The 24,135-nt window shown below is 33.3% G+C and overlaps 1 protein-coding gene and 1 long non-coding RNA gene across 2 annotated transcripts in view; both read right to left on the reverse strand.

Annotated features, from left to right (window-relative positions):
- Window positions 1-137: 137 nt before the first annotated feature.
- LOC111609286 (centromere-associated protein E-like) overlaps window positions 138-24,135 on the reverse strand; it is a 33,981-nt gene continuing 9,983 nt past the window's right edge. Inside the window, exons 20-71 of the mRNA XM_023336640.1 lie at window positions 23,426-23,461; window positions 23,243-23,290; window positions 22,899-22,934; window positions 22,715-22,762; window positions 22,338-22,385; window positions 22,102-22,149; window positions 21,516-21,551; window positions 21,331-21,378; window positions 20,140-20,175; window positions 19,956-20,003; window positions 19,570-19,617; window positions 19,345-19,386; window positions 18,689-18,724; window positions 18,536-18,583; window positions 18,406-18,453; window positions 18,218-18,253; window positions 18,034-18,081; window positions 17,502-17,549; window positions 17,089-17,136; window positions 16,910-16,957; window positions 16,752-16,787; window positions 16,570-16,605; window positions 10,969-11,016; window positions 10,592-10,636; window positions 10,356-10,403; window positions 9,558-9,605; window positions 9,428-9,475; window positions 9,239-9,274; window positions 9,054-9,101; window positions 8,662-8,709; window positions 8,433-8,480; window positions 7,755-7,802; window positions 7,119-7,166; window positions 6,897-6,941; window positions 6,668-6,715; window positions 6,287-6,334; window positions 6,062-6,106; window positions 5,828-5,875; window positions 5,133-5,180; window positions 4,903-4,938; window positions 4,657-4,704; window positions 4,449-4,526; window positions 3,465-3,512; window positions 3,299-3,346; window positions 3,083-3,130; window positions 2,543-2,614; window positions 2,407-2,454; window positions 2,193-2,240; window positions 1,945-2,125; window positions 1,759-1,860; window positions 1,554-1,631; window positions 138-1,451 (exon numbers count right to left, since the gene is read on the reverse strand). Coding sequence (XP_023192408.1) covers window positions 1,254-1,451; window positions 1,554-1,631; window positions 1,759-1,860; window positions 1,945-2,125; window positions 2,193-2,240; window positions 2,407-2,454; window positions 2,543-2,614; window positions 3,083-3,130; window positions 3,299-3,346; window positions 3,465-3,512; window positions 4,449-4,526; window positions 4,657-4,704; window positions 4,903-4,938; window positions 5,133-5,180; window positions 5,828-5,875; window positions 6,062-6,106; window positions 6,287-6,334; window positions 6,668-6,715; window positions 6,897-6,941; window positions 7,119-7,166; window positions 7,755-7,802; window positions 8,433-8,480; window positions 8,662-8,709; window positions 9,054-9,101; window positions 9,239-9,274; window positions 9,428-9,475; window positions 9,558-9,605; window positions 10,356-10,403; window positions 10,592-10,636; window positions 10,969-11,016; window positions 16,570-16,605; window positions 16,752-16,787; window positions 16,910-16,957; window positions 17,089-17,136; window positions 17,502-17,549; window positions 18,034-18,081; window positions 18,218-18,253; window positions 18,406-18,453; window positions 18,536-18,583; window positions 18,689-18,724; window positions 19,345-19,386; window positions 19,570-19,617; window positions 19,956-20,003; window positions 20,140-20,175; window positions 21,331-21,378; window positions 21,516-21,551; window positions 22,102-22,149; window positions 22,338-22,385; window positions 22,715-22,762; window positions 22,899-22,934; window positions 23,243-23,290; window positions 23,426-23,461 — 2,782 coding nt within the window. The 3' untranslated portion in view covers window positions 138-1,253. The remainder of the gene's footprint in view (window positions 1,452-1,553; window positions 1,632-1,758; window positions 1,861-1,944; window positions 2,126-2,192; window positions 2,241-2,406; window positions 2,455-2,542; window positions 2,615-3,082; window positions 3,131-3,298; window positions 3,347-3,464; window positions 3,513-4,448; window positions 4,527-4,656; window positions 4,705-4,902; window positions 4,939-5,132; window positions 5,181-5,827; window positions 5,876-6,061; window positions 6,107-6,286; window positions 6,335-6,667; window positions 6,716-6,896; window positions 6,942-7,118; window positions 7,167-7,754; window positions 7,803-8,432; window positions 8,481-8,661; window positions 8,710-9,053; window positions 9,102-9,238; window positions 9,275-9,427; window positions 9,476-9,557; window positions 9,606-10,355; window positions 10,404-10,591; window positions 10,637-10,968; window positions 11,017-16,569; window positions 16,606-16,751; window positions 16,788-16,909; window positions 16,958-17,088; window positions 17,137-17,501; window positions 17,550-18,033; window positions 18,082-18,217; window positions 18,254-18,405; window positions 18,454-18,535; window positions 18,584-18,688; window positions 18,725-19,344; window positions 19,387-19,569; window positions 19,618-19,955; window positions 20,004-20,139; window positions 20,176-21,330; window positions 21,379-21,515; window positions 21,552-22,101; window positions 22,150-22,337; window positions 22,386-22,714; window positions 22,763-22,898; window positions 22,935-23,242; window positions 23,291-23,425; window positions 23,462-24,135) is intronic.
- Window positions 13,729-13,905, reverse strand: LOC111609227. Its single transcript, XR_002752995.1, has 2 exons — window positions 13,860-13,905; window positions 13,729-13,777 (listed from the first exon to the last, which is right to left on the reverse strand). It is a non-coding gene; the product is annotated as an uncharacterized LOC111609227 (long non-coding RNA).

Below are 24,135 nucleotides of genomic sequence, written 5' to 3' on the forward strand. Positions count from 1 at the left end.
TTTTTCATGTATTGTGGCATTTTTAAAATTTTTATATTTACTCACAGGTAGTTAAAGCAATGATCCTCTGTAGAAGAAAGTAGTAGATATAAAAAGTAAGGTAAAGGTAAGAATGTAATTTTGTAATGAATTTTATTTTGAAAGTATCAATAATTTCCTTCCTATGATGTGATGACCATGTCAGCTGCAGAAACACGTCTCCTGATATTAAAGCCTCTGAACCAGATTTCTGCTGCTCAGATGTTAAAGCAGGTCGCTGGTTGACCTTTAGATGCTGCGGACTCGCAGTATCTAAAGGTCACGGACCTGAGAAATGACTGAATCTTTGGTTTGACAGTGACCTCTGGTGGCAACAAGCTGTGACTGTAGCTTCCTGAGAATTGCTTGGCTACTAAAGGAATAGAAAAGTGTGAAATATCTGAATGGAAGCTCATCCACATGTTTTGTTCATTCAGAATCAGGGACAACCTACATTTTCATATTGTTCTATATGTAGGACTTCTGTTAAGAGACTAAACTACAAATCCAGATATTGATTCTTTTTTATTCATCCATAGGAATCATGTTTTTGGACCTGGACAGAACTCCAATAAGGAACGGGATAACATGTGAGTGAAACCCAGGATCTTCTTCCTCCAAGGCAGAAGTGGCAACCAATCCATCTCCATGCAGCTGCTTTTCATTAAAATGAAAATAAAATTGATGATGATGACATTTATGTAAGAGGTGTTTGTTTGGAAGAATTGGATTAGATCTCTGAAGTCAACATCTACAGACAATCTTAAAAAAATATTGCTGTGACTGCAGGAACAATAACCATCCAGAGGGATTTTGTTTGTTGATTTCCAGCATCTCTCTGGTCGTGGATTGGTACCTTGACTTGGACATAATTCAACTCACTTTCACAAACATTTCAGACTACAAAACCAAACTCCGTGCAGAAGATGCATTTGAAGGCTAATATATACGTTAACATGATTTGTGTTTTCCAAGAATCTTCAATGGATTTTTTTCAGAGTGCAGAAAAAAAATAAAGATATAGAAAAAAACACTCCAGGTATTAAAATACAGCAGCTATGTTTCCCAGTAAGAACTCCAGCTTAAAAGTAGAAAGAATTCCCCTTTTTTTCTATTTTCTTCCTTCATATTGTTACACAAAGGAAATCCCACATGAACAAATACCCTTAATATAAAAATTAAGAAACAAGAAGTGATGTCAGAATCTGTTTTCCTCATTGCTGCATCTGCTTCTTCTACATGACAGGTGGTTTGATTTCTCGAGGAAAAATATCCCAGGAGTCAAACCCAGGAACATGGTTCTTCCAGTCCGGCTGAAGAGGAGGATTGTTTAGAGCCATCAAGCAGCTCAGCCAGTAGCATTCAGAGGTCAGAGGTCTCAGATCCGCCTTCACTTCCTCTGGAAATTCACCTAAACATTCTGGGAAACCAGTCTGAGAAGGAAATGTTCAATGTTACACATTGATTGCTCCATCACAGCTATAAATGTATCTGTTTTCTGTCTGGTTTTCAAACTGGATCTTCTGTAAACATACCTTCAGAAGTTCTTCTTTGTTGGTGTGGAACAGAACCATCTGCAGGTTCTGAACTGTTAGCTGTCTGTACTCTTTAACCTGGAACACAGGAAGATACTGCTTACACACTTCCTCATGCTGCTTACACACCTCTTCATGCTGCTTACACACTTCCTCATGCTGCTTTAATGATTCTGTAGAGAAAGCTGTTCTACAGTCCAGTTACCTTCTGAGGAGTCAGTCCACTGCTGGACTCAGACTGTTGGAACATCTCTTCTATCTGCTGCTTCCTTCTCTTCATTTTATCTGATGCATTTCCAAATGTTTTCTACAGAGATCAGTTCCATATCAGTCAAATGAGATCCACAGTGACATTAAACCCAGCAGGTAAACGTCCTGAGATCAGATCTACCTGAATCAGATCTTTGGCCTCCTTTGGGTTGATCTTCCTGGACTTCAGCTGATCTTTGACTTTTGGCCACTGCAGCAGTTTCAGGTTGTCGTACATCTCAGTCAGTCTGGTTTTACTGACCGGGTTGTTCATGCTCTCAGTGTCTCCTGTTTTTAGTGAAGCGGCCATCTGTGTTGCCAGTCTGTCAAACAGTTAGTTCGGTTATTTATGCAGCAGGTCAGTAAATATGATGTTTCACATTTCTGTACCTGTCTTTGACTGATTTCAGTTCTTTCTGTTTTTTGACTGTTTCAGATCTGTGGAAGGGAAAAGTGAAGCTTTGAGGGACACATCATTTCAGTTCAGTTATAATCAAACATTGATATAATATTAACAGTTGAATGAAGACCTGCAGATATAAATCATTAGGTTAAATATTAGGTGGGAACTAGCTAAACAAAATGACATTAGAAAATTTCTTACTGGGCCTTTAGGAGCTTCTCTTTGTAAAACGTCTCCATCTGAGTCATACTGTGTTAAAAGATACAAGTTATTAAAATCATCAGTTCTCTGATTTCTGGTTATTCATGGTATTTTATGGTTAATTTAAAAATCAAACCTTTCTTTGTGTTCACATCCTTGTGGGTTACAACGCTGGGGGCTGGATCTCACATCTGCTGATTCCTGCAGTCTTTAAGTAAATAAAATATTTGTCATTATTTATTTGAATATGCAGGACTGAAGGCAGAAGGTAATTAAGTTCATTTATATTATGCTGATTTACAACAAGTGATGTCTTAAGATACGTCTTTGTAACTTATTCCTTTGCAGGTGAGTTTAGCTGAAGTAATCAAAACCAAACTAATTTGGGTTGCAGATTGCTGCGTAGAGAATTTATTTTCTTGAATTAATAAACTGATTCTCTGCTAAAAGCTTCCTCTTGCAGTCAGTTGTTTGTGCTTTAGATCACAAGTGAAGCTTTAAAGATCGTTCCAGAACATGCTGGATGGGAAAAACACTTTTAAAAGTCTAATTTAAGCAATCATGACTCATTCCTCACTGTTTAGCCTGCAGTATTTAATAACATAATGCAAACATAATGCAGATTTGACAGAACAGAATATAAATTTGATAGCTGAGCTTGTTATGTGACTTATACCTCTGTTTGAGGGATTTCACTTCTTCCTCTTTTTGTTTCAATTCAGATCTATGAGGGGAAAAATAAACAAAGTTTTAAAATAAATAACTAATAAACTATGCACTTAGTTATTCTTTATATATATATATAGATATATATATATCTATATATATATATATAAACTGAAAGCTCTTGAACCCTGATATTGTGATGATGGGGAGACAGAACAATTATTACCTCATATGATAAAGATCATTTTCATGTGATGCCTTTGTTTTGGTAAGCCTGTGGCAAAGAATTGACTAATTAAATCTCCACAACACAGTTTATGCCATAAAATGACAGAAGTGTTTAAATGAGACACTAAGAATGATTTTCATTGAGCTTGTTGTGTGAATTTTACCTTTCATTCAATGATTTCAATTCTTCTTCTTTGTTTCTTAGAGCAGATCTACAGAAAGGGAAATTGTGTGCAAAAATGTCAGTCTATGTGACTTGCCAAAATTATTAATACTTCTGGCAGATTTACATAAAAAATATTCATTGAACTAAGAAGTTAGATTAAATGATTCTCTCAACAAGTGTTAAAATAATGTAACAGCAGTAGAGCTCAACCAGTATTGTTTATTCTATTGACACTGATACTGAAATATTCAAGGCATCTAACTGCCTGTGCTTTTAGCCTAATGATTTCATTTTCTTTTGTCTTTATAATGAAATGATTATTTACATGTAAATGTGATATTTCACTATTAAGATTGTGTAGAATCTCAGTCATTCATTTATGAATTTCTCAGTTTCAAGCTAGATATCTAATTAATAAGCTAAATATTTACTTAGCTGAAGACTGTGAAGTCACAGCTGTGATAGCTATGACAGTTATGAATGAATGAAAAACATGGTGAAAATATGGTTTTGAAAAACATTTTCCAACATGCAAAATAATTCAAATTATTGCTGGTAACTTTTAACAGTGTAACTTTACTAATTTTACAGTCCATGGTGTCAGGCTCATGAATTGTAATCAGAGACAATCACACTGACAGGCAACAGAGGAGACCATTGTTATCACTAATAAGGCAACCAAGGTCACCATTTAAATTCCTTTAAAAATGATGAGCTGAAAATGTATACCCTTATCAATTAAAACCTAATTACTGGGAATAAAACAAATCTTCTGTATAATTGCTAAATTGCTATAATTGCTAAATCTTTGAAGTTGTAACATTTTCTTTGCCATCACCCTAATTTTTAGCTCCTTCTCCATAAACTGAACATATTCATTTACACTAAATACACGTGCTTGAAAGACAAAGGGATAAATATACATAAAAGAAGTAAACTTCTCAAAATCCCTTAATCAGTGTAATTTCTAAAGAAATCTTACATTGTTTCCTCTAATTTCTGCTTGTGAAGGTCTTCAGCTTCTGCAGCAGGTTTGGAAACAAATAACTGTCCTGCCATTCTGTAACAGAAAATAGAAGTATGACCTTTACATTTTTCATCTACAAAAATCCTAATATTTCTTAGGATACATTGCAGAAAATACATTTTATAATTGTAAACAATTTATATAACTTTAAATGTTAAAGTACCTGTCTTTGAAGGAAGTGAATTCTTGCTGTTTTCGTTTCAGAGAGGTTCTGTTAAACAAAATGCTTGCATGTTATTGTAACAAAATCAATTCGAGGTTTTAATGTTGCCACTGATATTAAAATGCTTATTAGATGAGAAACATCTTGAATGTAGCATCCTGGTGCTACATGCTCTCTTAACCTGATATGCATTTTACATCTGTTACAGTTTTTAAACTTTAATAAGGTAATCAAAATATTACGTACTGTGTCACAATGAGTTTTTTCTCCATGTCTGTCAAACTGTAAAACATAAATAGTGATCTGAATTTAATATATGTGAACAATCCAAAAACAATCCATCTCAAAACACAGTACAATAACATTTGCAAAAAATCTCAAAGTAACAATTTTTAAAAATGTACCAAGAAACTGATGATTAATATTGAAAACTCAGTATTATCATATAAGATGTTTAAGTTCTCCTGAATCAATACCTTTGATTTAGTGATCTCACTTCTTCCTCCTTTTGTTCTAAAATTGATCTGTAAAGAACACAAAACCATGTTATTTAATAAAGACTTAAATGAACATCTAAAACATTGAGTCTTCATTTTTTTATTAGGTCATATATGTTGTATCTGTCCAGGATCAATAATTTATTGGGTTATTGTCTCCTGTAAATAAACAATGAATTGATCTCTTTTTCATGAGAAGTCAGTCTGAGTAAAGGTATAACAGATACTTTTCTTCATAAACAGATTCAACAGGAACATCACAGAACTTGCAACACACTGAATTTATTTCATGATCTCTAAACAAACAAACTGTTAGATGAACTTTAACATTTAGCATCCTGATACCTGGAGCTGAACATGTTCTGTTAGTTTAACATGTGAAAAAAATCCATCATAACATGTTGAAGGAAAATTCTACAACTGATGAGCAAATGGAGTTTTTCAGAGATATAATGTTTAAAATGTCATATTTCAGATTGTGGGAACAATATAGTTTATTCATTGTCTCCAGTTCTACTTTTTTCCTGTATTTAACAGAAATATGCAAAATATATTTAAAGTTTATATGACCTCCAAAGAGTTTTAATGTGATGTAGACAAAACTAATGTTTTACAATCTATGATCAGAAAATATATTCTAGTCGTCTCATGTAAAATCACATAAAGAAAAATACCTCATCTCCTGGATCTCCTTGTTGTGAGAAGTTTCTCTCTCAGTCAGTCTGAGTTAAAGACATAACAGATACTTTTATTCATAAACAGATTAAGCAGAAACATCAGAGAACTTGAAACACACTGAACGTCTTTCATGATCACTAAATAAACAAACTGTTAGATGAACTTTTCCACATAATATCCTAATATCTGGAGCTGAAACATGTTTTCTTAACTTGTTGTGTGAACAATACCTGTTAATCTCTGATTTTAGTTCTTCATTTTCTCTTAAAGCAGATCTGTAGATTGGAAAGATTGAAAGTCAGAAAACTGTCCAATATGGTTAAATATAAAAAAAAAAAACATTACATAAACTCATAAGACTTTTTGACGTTTTAATAATGAGCAACTGTGTTTCTACAACATGTGTTAAATATATTATCAATCACTGTTTTTTAGCTTTGACTTGTGAAAAATACCTTTTATTATCCGATTCCAGTTCTTCTTCTTTTTGTTTAAGGTTCGACCTGAAGAGTGAAGAATAAAATGTCTGAAAATCTCTTATTGTTATTTAGTCAATATAATGATTTATTTAGATATTATTTATTTTATATTGGCTTTTGACAAAATTACAGTGTTCTGGTGCACTGCATGTTTACTTTGACCCAAACTAAACTGAAACAAGGCAGAGTAACATATTTATGTAGACCAAAAAAAAGACAAAATCTTCACTCTGATAAAAGTCCAACTCCAAGATTGTGCTGTGAAACTAAGACTGCATAATATAGGATCTCCAAACCCTCCTCCATGTTTCATTATTTATCCAGGTGATATGAAGATCTACAAATAAAAACTCTTACTTTACTTGCTGGAGCTCATTTTCTAGTGATGTCTTTGTTTCAGTCAGACTGTGATAAAGATAAAACAGATCATGTTCTTCAAAGATTCAGCAGGAACATCAGAGAACTTATAATGCATTGAACTTCTTTGATGATCTCTAAACAAGCAAAATGTTAGATGATCTTTTTCCACTTAGCATTATGATACAGAGCTGAAACATGTTCTGTTAGCTTGTTGTGTGAACAATACCTGTTAATCTCTGATTTCAGTTCTTCATTTTCTCCTAAAGCAGATCTGTAGATTGGAAAGATTGAAAGTGAGAAAACTTTCCAATATGGTTAAATATTAAAAAAAACATTACATAAACTCATAAGACGTTTTGACATTTTAATAATGAGCAATTGTGTTTCTACAACATGTGTTAAAATATTATCAATCACTGTTTCAAGAGAAGAATTAAAAAATACAAACTTCATCTCATGGAGCTCATTTTCATAAGCAGTCTGTGTTTCAGCCTGTCTGTGTTAAAATAAAGTAGATATGTTTTAATTTGTAACACAAATTCTGAAGTGAAATCAATAAAAATGCAAAATATTTAACAATGTAAACAAAAACAGAAAATTTACAGTAAGCCTGGACATGCAGCCATAAAACCTGTCAATCTCTCAATTTCTTTTTAAATAGTTTTGTGTGAATAACAGAAAACCACATTTTTTCTAAACAAGTTGTTCTTTTCTTCTCAACAAACAGGACTTCAGAAGTAATTATGTGATACTTTACAATAGAGTATTCAGCATCAATCTATAAACTGTTTTTAATTTCATTTAGCACAGAGTGGAAAACTTTGTGTGTCTGATTGGTCAACAAAGTCCAATAAAATTGTCTCAACAGGTCATAGTCAGCATTGGTTTCAATTAATGCTTAAAATACAGATAAAATAATACCAGAACATGTCTTCTACAGTAAAAAAAACAAAGCCAAAATTGCACCCACACACAAACACAATCCCACACAAAATGTTTTCTATATTTGTCTCGTCCATCTAATTAATTCACCATCAAATGAACTTGCAATCAGAAATATGTTACATTGAACAATGATGAGTACCTGTTAGAAACTGATATCAGTTCTTCTTCTTTTTGTTTAAGGTCAGATCTGAAGAATAAAGAATAAAATCTGTGAAAAACTCTCCTTTTTATTTTGAGACAAATAGTAAATCCATTCATCCATCCAGTATTATAGACTCTTGTCTCTAGTGCAGATAGTGCTGGTGCCAACGGTCAACTGGCGAGAGGCGGGGTACACCCTGGACAGATCACCAGTCCATCATTGGACAAATAGTAAGTAGGAAGATTCCTTTGTTATTAGCATTTTAAAAAATTATATAGTGCTTTCATACACTACATGTTTTTTGTAACCCAAACCCAAGTAAAATAAGTCAGAGTAACCAATATATTACAATAAAAATAATATATAACTTCTCTATGACAAAAGTCCAAGTCTATGGTGGTTCTGTGGAACCAAGCCTGAATTCTTGGACCAAAGCCTCATGTAGGAACTCTAAGCTCTCCTGTACATTTCAGAAATTAAACATATGACTGGGTAACATCGTCACCTTCCTAAAATAAAGGCCAAAAGAAACTTTGCTTGAAGTGTTTTGTTTTTTTCCAAAAACACTTTCTGTAAAAAATGACTTATTAATCTATGAAGATAACGATAAAAATAAGAAAAGAACCGACCCTGGATAAAGCAGAAGAAAATGGATGGATGGATGGAAAAACTTACTTCACTTTATGGAGCTCTTTTTTATGAGAAGTTTCTGTCTCAGTCAGTCTGAGTAAAAGATAGAACAGATATAATTTTCTTCATAAACAGATTCAACAGGAACACCAGAGAACTTGTAATGCATTAAACTTCTTCCATGATCTTTAATAGAGAAAACTGTTAGGAGAATTTTATCATCCTGATACCTGAAGATGAAACATGTTCTGTTAGCTTGATGTGTGAACAATACCTTTTAATAATTGATTGTAGTTCATTTTCTTTTTGTTTGAGGTTAGACCTGAGGAGAGAAGAATAAAATATGTGAAAATATCTTATTCAGAGAAAAAAAGTCAGTAGGATGATTAATTTATTTTGGCTTTTGACAAAACTACAGGGTTCTGGTACACTGCATGTTTACTTTCACCCAACCTCAACTGAAACCAGGCAGAGTAACTTACATATTAACACAACCCCCTACAAAAAAACCTTTCTCAGACAAAAGTCCAACTCCAAGACGATTCTGTGAAACTAGGACTGAATCCTTGGACCTCAGGATCATGTAGAAACTCAAACCTTCCTCCACATTTCAGTATTTACCCAGGTGATTTGGTTAAAATCTACTAGGAAAACCTCACTACTTACTTCACTTCATGCAGCTCATTTTCTAGTGATGTCTTTGTTTCACTCATTCTGTCAGACAGATTCCAGAACAAAACCATTAATTTCACATATTTCTAAGTAAAATCCCAGAACTGTTGAGTGAACTGAGATTCTCAGATTACAATATTTAAACTGTAATGTTTTATGTCAAACTTTGGAAAAAATACCTTTGAATAACTGACTCCAGTTCTTTTTCTTTTTCCCTGTTTTCAGAGGAAAAAGAAGAAAGATATTTTAGATGTTTATGACCTTAAAAGGGCTTTAATGTTGTGATTTAGAAAAGAATTCTGTTTTTATTCTCTATAATTACTAATAATGTTTAATGTCTCATCTAAACACTTAACGCAGTAAAATACCTCATCATCTGGATCTCCTTTTCATGAGTAATCTCTGTTTCAGCCAGTCTGAGTTAAAGAAAAAACAGATCACGTTCCTCACAACATAGTTTTAACATGAACATTATGTTATCTTGTTGTGTGAACAAACCTTTTATTAACTGATTCTAGTTCATCTTCTTTCTGTTTTAGTGCAGATCTGAAAATTAAAGAATAAAATTTCAGTTCTTCTTCTTTCTGTGTTATCCTAGATCTATAAAGGGTGAAATTATTTGCATAATTTCACATATGTCAGTTAATACTCCAGAAATGTTTATAGTCTCTTCATTAAATAAAAAAAATGATTAAAGTATTTTTACCTCACATCATGAAAATGTATCTCCAGATATAGCACCATTATTTGTTCTTAAAGTTCTTCCCAAATTAACATAATCAGCAAATTGCTCTCTAGTTTCTTCTTACTGTCAATGTATCAATTTTAATAAACATTAGTAACTAAAAAAAATAAAAATAAAAAAGTCCTACTTAATATCCTAATATCTGGTGATGGAACATGTTCTTTTAGCTTTTTGTATGAACAATACCTTTAACTAATTTTAGTTCTTTATCTTTTTGCTTAAAGTCATATCTGAACTATCATATCAATATAATTTGTGACAAATGGTAAATGAGATATTTTATTCATAATGGCATTTTAAAAAGTTACAAAGTGCTTTAGTACACTGCATGTTTACTTTCACCCATCCTCAACTGAAACAAGGCAGAGTAAATTTAATAATATCACAAAAAAACAGCAAAAAACATTTTCTAATAAACATCCAACTCCAGGATGGTTCTGTGAAACTACGACTGAATCCATTGATGTTAGGATCATGTAGGAACTAAAAAACTTCTCAACTATTCATTGTTTACCCAGGTGATTAGAAAATCTATTAGGAAAAACTCTTACTTCACTTTATGGAGATCATTTTCCACTGATGTCTTTGTTTCAATCAATCTGTCGTAAAGATAAAATCAGTCATGTTTCTCACAGCACAGATTCAACAGGAACGTCAGAAAACATGCAATGCTTTGAACATTACTCATGATCTCTAAACAATCAAACTGTTAAATGAACTTTTCTACTAAATATTCTAATATCTGGAGCTGACACATGTTCCTTTAGCTTTGACTTGTGAAAAATACCTTTTATTCTCTGATTCCAGTTCTTCTTTTTGTTTAAGGTTCGACCTGAAGAGTGAAGAATAAAATGTCTGAAAATCTCTTATTGTTATTTAGTCAATATAATGATTTATTTAGATATTATTTATTTTATATTGACTTTTGACAAAATTACAGAGTTCTGGTGCACTGCATGTTTACTTTGACCCAAACTAAACTGAAACAAGGCAGAGTAACATATTTATGTACACCAAAAAAAGACAAAATCTTCACTCTGATAAAAGTCCAACTCCAAGATTGTGCTGTGAAACTAAAACTGCATAATATAGGATCTCCAAACCCTCCTCCATGTTTCATTATTTATCCAGGTGATATGAAAATCTACAAATAAAAACTCTTACTTTACTTGCTGGAGCTCATTTTCTAGTGATGTCTTTGTTTCAGTCAGACTGTGATAAAGATAAAACAGATCATGTTCTTCAAAGATTCAGCAGGAACATCAGAGAACTTATAATGCATTGAACTTCTTTGATGATCTCTAAACAAGCAAAATGTTAGATGATCTTTTTCCACTTAGCATTATGATACAGAGCTGAAACATGTTCTGTTAGCTTGTTGTGTGAACAATACCTGTTAATCTCTGATTTCAGTTCTTCACTTTCTCTTAAAGCAGATCTGTAGATTGGAAAGATTGAAAGTGAGAAAACTTTCCAATATGGTTAAATATTAAAAAAAACATTACATAAACTCATAAGACTTTTTTGACATTTTAATAATGAGCAATTGTGTTTCTACAACATGTGTTAAAATATTATCAATCACTGTTTCAAGAGAAGAATTAAAAAATACAAACTTCATGTCATGGAGCTCATTTTCATAAGCAGTCTGTGTTTCAGCCAGTCTGTGTTAAAATAAAGTAGATATGTTTTAATTTGTAACACAAATTCTGAAGTGAAATCAATAAAGATGGAAAATTTCTAACAATGTAAACAAAAACAGAAAACTTTACAGTAAGCCTGGACATGCAGCCATAAAACCTGTCAATCTCTCAATTTCTTTTTAAATAGTTTTGTGTGAATAACAGAAAACCACATTTTTTCTAAACAAGTTGTTCTTTTCTTCTCAACAAACAGGACTTCAGAAGTAATTATGTGATACTTTACAATAGAGTATTCAGCATCAATCTATAAACTGTTTTTAATTTCATTTAGCACAGAGTGGAAAACTTTGTGTGTCTGATTGGTCAACAAAGTCCAATAAAATTGTCTTAACAAGTCATAGTCAGCATTGGTTTCAATTAATGCTTAAAATACAGATAAAATAATACCAGAACATGTCTTCTACAGTAAAAAAACAAAGCAAAAATCGCACCCACACACAAACACAATCCCACACAAAATGTTTTCTATATTTGTCTCGTCCATCTAATTAATACACCATAAAATGAACTTGCAATCAGAAATATGTTACATTGAACAATGATGAGTACCTGTTAGAAACCGATGCCAGTTCTTCTTCTTTTTGTTTAAGGTCAGATCTGAAGAATAAAGAATAAAATCTGTGAAAAACTCTCCTTTTATTTTGAGACAAATAGTAAATCCATTCATCCATCCAGTATTATAGACTCTTGTCTCTAGTGCAGATAGTGCTGATGCCAACGGTCAACTGGCGAGAGGCGGGGTACACCCTGGACAGATCACCAGTCCATCATTGGACAAATAGTAAGTAGGAAGATTCCTTTGTTATTAGCATTTTAAAAAATTATATAGTGCTTTCATACACTACATGTTTTTTGTAACCCAAACCCAAGTAAAATAAGGTAGAGTAACCAATATATTACAATAAAAATAATATATAACTTCTCTATGACAAAAGTCCAAGTCTATTGTGGTTCTGTGGAACCAAACCTGAATTCTTGGACCCCAGCCTCATGTAGGAACTCTAAGCTCTCCTGTACATTTCAGAAATTAAACATATGACTGGGTAACATCGTCACCTTCCTAAAATAAAGGCCAAAAGAAACTTTGCTTGAAGTGTTTTGTTTTTTTCCAAAAACACTTTCTGTAAAAAATGACTTATTAATCTATGAAGATAACGATAAAAATAAGAAAAGAACCGACCCTGGATAAAGCAGAAGAAAATGGATGGATGGATGGAAAAACTTACTTCACTTTATGGAGCTCTTTTTTATGAGAAGTTTCTGTCTCAGTCAGTCTGAGTAAAAGATAGAACAGATATAATTTTCTTTATAAACAGATTCAACAGGAACACCAGAGAACTTGTAATGCATTAAACTTCTTCCATGATCTTTAAAAGAGCAAACTGTTAGGAGAATTTTATCATCCTGATACCTGAAGATGAAACATGTTCTGTTAGCTTGATGTGTGAACAATACCTTTTAATAATTGATTGTAGTTCATTTTCTTTTTGTTTGTGGTTAGACCTGAGGAGAGAAGAATAAAATATGTGAAAATATCTTATTCAGAGAAAAAAAGTCAGTAGGATGATTAATTTATTTTGGCTTTTGACAAAACTACTGGGTTCTGGTACACTGCATGTTTACTTTCACCCAACCTCAACTGAAACCAGGCAGAGTAACTTACATATTAACACAACCCCCTACAAAAAAACCTTTCTCAGACAAAAGTCCAACTCCAAGACGATTCTGTGAAACTAGGACTGAATCCTTGGACCTCAGGATCATGTAGAAACTCAAACCTTCCTCCACATTTCAGTATTTACCCAGGTGATTTGGTTAAAATCTACTAGGAAAACCTCACTACTTACTTCACTTCATGCAGATCATTTTCTAGTGACGTCTTTGTTTCACTCATTCTGTCAGACAGATTCCAGAACAAAACCATTAATTTCACATATTTCTAAGTAAAATCCCAGAACTGTTGAGTGAACTGAGATTCTCAGATTACAATATTTAAACTGTAATGTTTTATGTCAAACTTTGAAAAAAATACCTTTGAATAACCGACTCCAGTTCTTTTTCTTTTTCCCTGTTTTCAGAGGAAAAAAGAAGAAAGATATTTTAGATGTTTATGACCTTAAAAGGGTTTTAATGTTGTGATTTAGAAAATAATTCTGCTTTTATTCTCTATAATTACTAATAATGTTTAATGTCTCATCTAAACACTTAACGCAGTAAAATACCTCATCATCTGGATTTTCTTTTCATGAGTAGTCTCTGTTTCAGCCAGTCTGAGTTAAAGACAGAACAGATCATGTTCCTCACAACATAGTTTTAACAAGAACATTATGTTATCTTGTTGTGTGAACAAACCTTTTATTAACTGATTCTAGTTCATCTTCTTTCTGTTTCAGTGCAGATCTGAAAATTAAAGAATAAAATTTCAGTTCTTCTTCTTTCTGTTCAATTATTTGTTCTTAAAGTTCTTCCCAGATTAACATAATTAGCAAATTGCTCTCTGGTTTCTTCTTGCTGTCAATGAATCAATTTTAATGAACACTATTAACTAAAAAAAAAGTTGTTTCCTCTGATTCAGAGGAAACAACAGAAAGATATTTTATGTTTTTATGACCTTAAAATAGTTTTATTGTTGTGATGTAGACATCAATTCAGTTTTTACAGTTTATAATCAGTGATTATATTTTAGTTAATGTCTCAACTAAACTCAAATGCAGAAAAATACCTCATTATCTGGAGTTCATTGTTATGTGATTCCAGGCTGTGGTAAAAATGAAATAGATAAAAGTTTTTCCTTACATCAATTCTGCAGTAAAATGAACTGAAACACCCAGATTTATATCTTATATATTATGTGTTATTTCAGGTATTTGTGAGAAGAAAATACCTTTCATTGACTGATTTCAGTTCTTCTTCCTTCTTTACTAAAGCAGATCTATAAAAGGTGAAATTACTTGCTTTAGATACACAGCTCTAGATAAAATGAAGAACCCTCAGCACTGAGCCCCATTGAAAACCTCCTGGTTATTCCACCATCTGAAGATTCCTGAGTTAAAACATTAGTATTGCTGTTTCCAAATGAGTATGAACCTGTTCAGTCAGAAACAACCAGTCAGAGCCAGGAGGAGGGTCCTAGCGCTATCAGTCACCCTTGTGTACATGCTGCTCACACTCTCTCCCCTTCTCTCTCTGCTATGCTACAGCTTCTCCCCGTCAGCAGACGTTGCCATGAATGTTCAGGCTAGCTACCATGACAAGCGAATAAACAGTTTCCCTTGAACAGTAAGTTATTTCTCCTCCATAAGCTCAGTGAGTAGTGCATACATGAGCTTGATTGACAGCATTCTCCTCCTGGCTTTGCTAGGTTGTTTTTGAATGGGAGTGGCTAATTTCTAAAGCTAAAGTTTTTTTCTGATTATCTGTCTCATGTTATACTGTAAGGACATGGTGACAGTTCTAACAAACATGTAAAACAACCAAAAAAACCAAAACATTTTTTAATAAAAGTTATGTACCTCAGCTTTAATGGCACATGTAAAAACAAATAGAGAAAAATACCTCATCTTCTGGATCTCATTTTCATGGGATGTTTTTGCCTCAGCCAGTCTATTTTAAAATACAACAAATAAAAACTCCTCATAACACAAATTTTGTAGGAAATGTCACAATTTCCTAGTAAAAGTAGAACTATTGCATGATTATAGACAGAACTGAAATAGTTTTGATAGATGTTTTCGTTCAACTTCTTAGCAATACCTTTCATTGACTGATTTAACTTCTTTTTCTTTTTCTTCTAAAGCAGATCTGTGGAGGAGAAAATGAAGCATTAAACAAGAGCTCACAAGAGCTTTGATGTAATGCAAACATCATTAATGTTTCTACCGTTTATGTTCAGTAATTGTATTTTAGTTAATATCTCATGTAAAAGCAAACAGAAAAATACAGCATCTCTTGGAGATCTTTTTCATGAGAAGTCTCTGTCTCAGTCAGTCTGAGTTAAAGATATGATCAATCATTTTCTTCATGAACAGATTAAACAGGAACATCAGAGAATTTGCAATGCATTAAACGTCTTTCATGATCACTAAACAAGCAAACAGTTAGTAGAACTTTTTCACTTAATATCTTAATATCTGGAGCTGAAACATGTTCTGTTAGTTTGTGTGAACAATACCTTTTAATCTCTGATTCCAGTTCTTTTTCTTTTGGTTTAAAGTTTGACCTGAAGAGTGAAGAATAAAATGTGTAAAAAACTATTAGTTATTTAGTCCATAGGATTAATTATTTATATTGGCTGTTGACAAAATTACAATGTTCTGGTACACTGCATGTTTACTTTGATCCAAACTCAAACTAAGAGTAACATCTTTATTTACACACAAAAAAGGACAAAGACTTTCTGAAAAAAGTCCAACTCCAAGATGGTTCTGTGAAACTAAGACTGGATACTTGGACCTCAGGATTATGTAGATTTCCAAAGCCTCCTCTACATTTCATTATTTACCCAGGTGATTGAGTTATATGAGAATCTACAAATAAAAACTCTTACTTCACTTGCTGGAGCTGATTTTCAAGTGATGTCTTTGTTTCAGTCAGACTGTCGTAAAGATACCAAAATAAAACCATTAATTTCACATTTCTGATATAAAATCCCAGAACTGATGAGTGAACTGAGATTCTCAGGTTACAATTATGAAGCCTAGGCATAAATTCAAGCTGTGAGACTCTCTTCAGCCTATTGGCATCATCTATTACCACGCCTCTGCCTCAGCTAACCTCCTCCCCGTCTCCCCCCTCATCCTCCCTTTCATCTTCCAGGCTCCAGGCTCCTTCCTTTTCAGGCTCTGCTCCACCAAGCCTGTCTTGTCCCGGGGGAAGATTACCCTGAGCTTCGCCCCGAGCCGATCATCTCAGCTCGTGGCGATTCTCAGCACTTCTGCCGGTGACCGAGCGCCAAAATGTTCGGGCCAATAAAACTTTTTAACTGCCGTTTTTCTCTGTGTGAGTCTCTGCAGATTATAATATTTAAACTGTAATGTTTCATGTCAAACTGTGGGAAAAATACCTTTGATTGACTGACTTCAATTCTTTTTCCTTTTCCCTGTTTTCAGAGGAAACAGCAGAAAGATATTTTAGAGTTTTATAAGAGTTTTAATGTTGTGATTTAGACATGAAATGTGTTTTTACACTATAATCAGTAATCATATTTAAATAATGGCTCATTTAAACACAAATGCAAAGAAATACCTCATAATCTGGAGCTCATTTTCATGTGACTCCAGTCTGTGATAAAGAGGAAATAGATAAATATTCTTCCCAATCAAATCTGCAGTAAAATGAACTGAAAGACTCAGATTCATATCTCATGTTGTAATGTATTTCAGCCTTTAGTGAGAAGAAAATACCTTTCATTGACTGATATCAGTTCATCTTCTTTCTGTCTTAAATTAGATCTATCAAGGGTGAAAATATTTGCATTAGACGAATGTCAGTTAATACTCCAGTAATGTTATTAGTCTGTTAATTAAATTTAAAAAATCTGAACGTTTGTGTTATCAAAGCGACAACTAAAGTATATTTTTACCTCACATCACAAAGATCTGCTTCCAGAGAAATATTTTCTACAGTGAGGCTGTTTGGAAATAAGAGAATCTTTGTTTAAACCATAAATTGTTAGTAAAGTTTTTTTCAAATTAACATAATCAGTAAAAAAAAAAGTGATCCCTAATTTATTCTTACAGTCTATCTATTAATTTTAATAAACACTATTAACTATAATAAAATACTGAATTTGGCATGCAGATTAATAATCTATACTGTGATGTGTTCGTTCAGATTATTGTGTTTTAGTTACTGATTGAAATTCTTCTAATGCTTTAAAAACATGTTTTTAAAGGAAATAATAAAAATGTGTCCTTTGGATCAATGTGCATTTAATAAAAATGTTCTTCAGTCTTTGTCCAAAATTAATATAGATACAGAGAAAAAACATCATACCTAATCTGCTGTAACTCAGCTACATAAGAACTTTGTATTTCAGGTAGTCTGTTAAAAAGAGAAATTTATAACAGATTGATTTTCTAACATCACAGATTCAACAGAAAACCTGCAACACATAAAAATTTTTAAACAAGCAAACTGTTAGTTGAACTTTCTCACTTAATATTCTAATATCTGGAGATGAAACATCTAGTTTTAGTTTGATCAATACCTGTTATTAATCAATTGTAGCTCATCTTTTCGCTTTAGGTCATTTATAAAGAGTGAAGAACAAAATGTCTGAAAAGCTTTTGTTGTTATTTGTGGCAACTGGTAAATGAGATATTTTATTCATAATGGCATTTAAAAAAAACACAAAGTAATCTGTTATACTGCATGTTTCCTTTGACTGGAACTTTGAACTGTGAAACTAAGATTGCATCTTTGGACCTCAGGATCCTGTACTGTAGGAACTCCAAGCCCTCATCTATATTTCAGTATTTACCCAGATAATTGGGTTATATAAAAATCTACAAATAAAAACTCTTACTTCTTTTGATGGAGCTGATTTTCTAGTGATGTCTTTGTTTCAGTCAGACTGTGAAAAAGATACCAGAACAAAACCATTAATTTCACAGATATTGAAGTAAAATCCCAGACCTGATGAGTGAACTGAGATTCTCAGACTGTAATATTATAAAGTAATGTGTTCTTTCTGATTGTGGGAAAAATACCTTTGATTGGTTGACTTCAATTCTCCTTCCTTTTCCCTGTTTTCAGAGGAAACAGAAGAAAGATATTTTAGGTATTTATGACCTTAAAAAAGTTTAATGTTGTGATGCAGACATAAACTAAGTTTTTACACTCTATAATTATCATAATTTAATTAATGTCTCATCTAAACACAAATGCAGAGAAATACCTCATCATCTGGATTTCCTTTTCATGAGTAATCTCTGTTTCAGCCAGTCTGAGTTAAAGACAGAACAGATCATGTTCCTCACAACATAGTTTTAACAAGAACATTATGTTATCTTATTGTGTGAACAAACCTTTTATTAACTGATTCTAGTTCTTCTTCTTTCTGTTTCAGTGCAGATCTGAAAATTAAAGAATACAATTTATAAAAATCCTCAATGTTTGCTGGAACCAAACCCCATATAGTCTAGTTATTTTTACATGTAAAAACAAATAGAGAAACATACTTCAACATCTGGAGCTCATTGTCATGTGATTCCAGCCTGTGATAAAGAGGCAATAGATAAGTATTCTTCCAAACATCAATTCTCTCGTAAAATGAACTGAAACACCAGATTTATTTTATATTGTAATGTATTAATTTAAGCATTTGTGAAAAAAATTAATTTTATTGACTGATTTCAGTTCTTCTTTCTGTCTTAGGTCAGAGCTATAAATGGTGAAAATATTTGCATTAGACATGTTAGTTAATGCACTAGAAAGGGTTTTAATCTCTTCATGAAATTTAAAAATCTGAACGTTGTGCTTCATCAAAACAATGATTAAAGTATTTTTTTTTACCTCACATCATGAAGATTTGTCTCCAGAGATATATTACAAATATTTGTTATCAAAGTTCTTTCCAAATTAACATCATCAGCATCTTTGTCTCTATTATGTTCTTACTGTATATGTATTAATTTTATTAAATTATAGTAATACTGAATTTGTACATGAAGATTAATAATGTTAACTGCGATGTTTTCTTTCAGATTGTTGTGTGAAAGGCACATTACTGATTTAAGCTCGTGCTAATTTCTTTATTCCCAAAATCACTTTTGGTAAAAAATGACAAAGGCCATTATTTTATGGAAAGTATCAATAAAAAAAGAAGAAAACTTACTTCACTTTATGGAGATCGTTTTCATGAGAAGTCTCAGTCAGTCTGAGTTAAAGATATGATCAATCATTTTCTTCATGAACAGATTAAACAGGAACATCAGAGAATTTGCAATGCATTAAACTTCTTTCATGATCACTAAATAATCAAAGAGTTAGTAGAAATTTTTCACTTAATATCTTAATATCTGGAGCTGAAACATGTTCTGTTAGTTTGTGTGAACAATACCTTTTAATCTCTGATTCCAGTTCTTTTTCTTTTTGTTTAAAGTTTGACCTGAAGAGTGAAGAATAAAATATGTAAAAAACTATTAGTTATTTAACTAATAGTAACTAATAGTTATTGATTTTATTTAGTGAATAAGTCCAAAAAGGATGATTTATTTATATTGGCTTTTGACAAAATTACAGAGTTCTGGTACACTGCATGTTTACTTTGATCCAAACTCAAACATATTTATTTACACACAAAAAGTCGAACTCCAAGATGGTTCTGTGAAACTAAGACTGGATACTTGGACCTCAGGATAATGTAGGATTTCCAAAGCCTCCTCTACATTTTGTATTTACCCAGGTGATTGAGTTATATGAGAATCTACTAGGAAAAATTCTTACTTTACTTGCTGGAGCTCATTTTCTAGTGATGTCTTTGTTTCAGTCAGACTGTGATAAAGATACCAGAACAAAACCATTAATTTCACATTTCTGATATAAAATCCCAGAAATGATGAGTGAACTGAGATTCTCAGATTATAATATTTAAACTGTAATGTTTTATGTTAAACTGTGGGAAAAATACCTTTGATTGACTGACTTCAATTCTTTTTCCTTTTCCCTGTTTTCAGAGGAAACAACAGAAAGATATTTTTGAGTTTTAATGTTATGATGTAGAAATCAATTATGTTTTTTCACTATAATTAGTAATCAAATCCATCCATCCATCCATCCTCTGTACACCCTTAGAGAGGTCAGGAGGGCTGCTGGTGCCTAACTCCAGCTAACGTTGTGGGCGAGAGGCTTGGTCACCCTGGACAGGTCGCCAGTGTGTCACAGGGCAACACAGAAACAGACAGGACACACAACCATGACCACACACACACACACACACACAAACCTAGGGAGAATTTAGAGAGACCAATTAACCTGACAGTCATGTTTTTGGACTGTGGGAGGAAGCCGGAGTACCCGGAGAGAACCCAGCATACCCAGGGAGAACATGCAAACTCCATGCAGAAAGACCCCGGGCCGGGAATCAAACCCAGGACCGTCTTGCTGCAAGGAAACAGCTCTACCAACTGTGCCACTGTGCAGCCCTGCTCAGTAATCATAATTTAACTAACGTCTCATTTACACACAAATGCAGAAAAATACCTCATAATCTGGATTTCCTTTTCATGAGAAGTCTCTGTTTCAGCCAATCTGAGTTAAAGACAGAACAGATCATGTTCCTCACAGCACAGATTCAACAGGAACATCAGAAAACATGCAATGCTTTGAACATTACTCATGATCTCTAAACAAGCAACAAAATGATAAATGAACTTTTCTACTTAATATTCTAATATCTGGAGCTGACACATGTTCCTTTAGCTTTGACTTGTGAAAAATACCTTTTATTCTCTGATTCCAGTTCTTCTTCTTTTTGTTTAAGGTTCGACCTGAAGAGTGAAGAATAAAATGTCTGAAAATCTCTTGTTGTTATTTAGTCAATAGGATGGTTTATTTAGATATTATTTATTTTATATTGGCTTTGGACAAAATTACAGAGTTCTGGTGCACTACATGTTTACTTTGATCCAAACTAAACTGAAACAAGGCAGAGTAACATATTTATGTAGACCAAAAAAAGACAAAATCTTCACTCTGATAAAAGTCCAACTCCAAGATTGTGCTGTGAAACTAAGACTGCATAATATAGGATCTCCAAACCCTCCTCCATGTTTCATTATTTATCCAGGTGATATAAAAATCTACAAATAAAAACTCTTACTTTACTTGCTGGAGCTCATTTTCTAGTGATGTCTTTGTTTCAGTCAGACTGTGATAAAGATACCAGAATAAAACCATTAATTTCACATTTCTGATATAAAATCTAAGAAATGATGAGTGAACTGAGATTCTCAGATTATAATATTTAAACTGTAATGTTTTTATGTCAAACTGTGGGATAAATACCTTTGATTGACTGACTTCAATTCTTTTTCCTTTTCCCTGTTTTCAGAGGAAACAACAGAAAGATATTTTCGAGTTTTAATGTTGTGATGTAGATATCAATTATGATTTTTCACTGTAATTAGTAATCAAATCCATCCATCCATCCATCCATCCATCCATCCATCCTCTGTACACCCTTAGAGAGGTCAGGAGGGCTGCTGGTGCCTAACTCCAGCTAACGTTTCGGGCGAGAGGCTTGGTCACCCTGGACAGGTCGCCAGTCTGTCACAGGGCAACACAGAAACAGACAGGACACACAACCATGAACACACACACACACACCCACAAACCTAGGGAGAATTTAGAGAGACCAATTAACCTGACAGTCATGATTTTGGACTGTGGGAGGAAGCCGGAGTACCCGGTGAGAACCCAGCATACCCAGGGAGAACATGCAAACTCCATGCAGAAAGACCCCGGGCCGGGAATCAAACCCAGGACCGTCTTGCTGCAAGGAAACAGCTCTACCAACTGCGCCACTGTGCAGCCCTGCTCAGTAATCATAATTTAACTAACGTCTCATTTACACACAAATGCAGTAAAATACCTCATAATCTGGATTTCCTTTTCATGAGAAGTCTCTGTTTCAGCCAATCTGAGTTACAGACAGAACAGATCATGTTCCTCACAGCACAGATTCAACAGGAACATCAGAAAACATGCAATGCTTTGAACATTACTCATGATCTCTAAACAACCAAACTGTTAAATGAACTTTTCTACTTAATATTCTAATATCTGGAGCTGACACATGTTCCTTTAGCTTTGACTTGTGAAAAATACCTTTTATTCTCCGATTCCAGTTCTTCTTCTTTTTGTTTAAGGTTCAACCTGAAGAGTGAAGAATAAAATGTCTGAAAATATCTTGTTATTTAGTCAATAAAATGATTTATTTAGATATTATTTATTTTATATTGGCTTTGGACAAAATTACAGAGTTCTGGTGCACTGCATGTTTACTTTGACCCAAACTAAACTGAAACAAGGCAGAGTAACATATTTATGTAGACCAAAAAAAGACAAAATCTTCACTCTGATAAAAGTCCAACTCCAAGATTGTGCTGTGAAACTAAGACTGCATAATATAGGATCTCCAAACCCTCCTCCATGTTTCATTATTTATCCAGGTGATATGAAAATCTACAAATAAAAACTCTTACTTTACTTGCTGGAGCTCATTTTCTAGTGATGTCTTTGTTTCAGTCAGACTGTGATAAAGATACCAGAATAAAACCATTAATTTCACATTTCTGATATAAAATCTAAGAAATGATGAGTGAACTGAGATTCTCAGATTATAATATTTAAACTGTAATGTTTTATGTCAAACTGTGGGATAAATACCTTTGATTGACTGACTTCAATTCTTTTTCCTTTTCCCTGTTTTCAGAGGAAACAACAGAAAGATATTTTAGGTTTTTATTACCTAAAAAATAAGAGTTTTATTGTTGTGGTGTAGATATCAATACAGTTTTTCCAGTCTATAATCAGTAATCATTTTTTAGTTAATGTCTCAACAGTAACATATTTATGTAGACCAAAAAAAGACAAAATCTTCACTCTGATAAAAGTCCAACTCAAAGATTGTCCTGTGAAACTAAGACTGCATAATATAGGATCTCCAAACCCTCCTCCATGTTTCATTATTTATCCAGGTGATATGAAAATCTACAAATAAAAACTCTTACTTTACTTGCTGGAGCTGATTTTCTAGTGATGTCTTTGTTTCAGTCAGACTGTGATAAAGATACCAGAACAAAACCATTAATTTCACATTTCTGATATAAAATCCAAGAAATGATGAGTGAACTTAGATTCTCAGATTATAATATTTAAACTGTAATGTTTTATGTGAACTGTGGGAAAAATACCTTTGATTGACTGACTTCAATTCTTTTTCCTTTTCCCTGTTTTCAGAGGAAACAACAGAAAGATATTTTTGAGTTTTAATGTTATGATGTAGATATCAATTATGATTTTTCACTGTAATTAGTAATCAAATCCATCCATCTATCCATCCATCCATCCATCCATCCATCCATCCATCCATCCATCCTCTGTACACCCTTAGAGAGGTCAGGAGGGCTGCTGGTGCCTAACTCCAGCTAACGTTGTGGGCGAGAGGCTTGGTCACCCTGGACAGGTCGCCAGTCTGTCACAGGGCAACACAGAAACAGACAGGACACACAACCATGAACACACACACACACACACACCCACAAACCTAGGGAGAATTTAGAGAGACCAATTAACCTGACAGTCATGATTTTGGATTGTGGGAGGAAGCCGGAGTACCCGGTGAGAACCCAGCATACCCAGGGAGAACATGCAAACTCCATGCAGAAAGACCCCGGGCCGGGAATCAAACCCAGGACCGTCTTGCTGCAAGGAAACAGCTCTACCAACTGCGCCACTGTGCAGCCCTGCTCAGTAATCATAATTTAACTAACGTCTCATTTACACACAAATGCAGTAAAATACCTCATAATCTGGATTTCCTTTTCATGAGAAGTCTCTGTTTCAGCCAATCTGAGTTAAAGACAGAACAGATCATGTTCCTCACAGCACAGATTCAACAGGA

The sequence above is a fragment of the Xiphophorus maculatus genome, chromosome 7 (genome assembly GCF_002775205.1).
Source record: "Xiphophorus maculatus strain JP 163 A chromosome 7, X_maculatus-5.0-male, whole genome shotgun sequence".
Taxonomy (NCBI): Eukaryota; Metazoa; Chordata; class Actinopteri; order Cyprinodontiformes; family Poeciliidae; genus Xiphophorus; species Xiphophorus maculatus.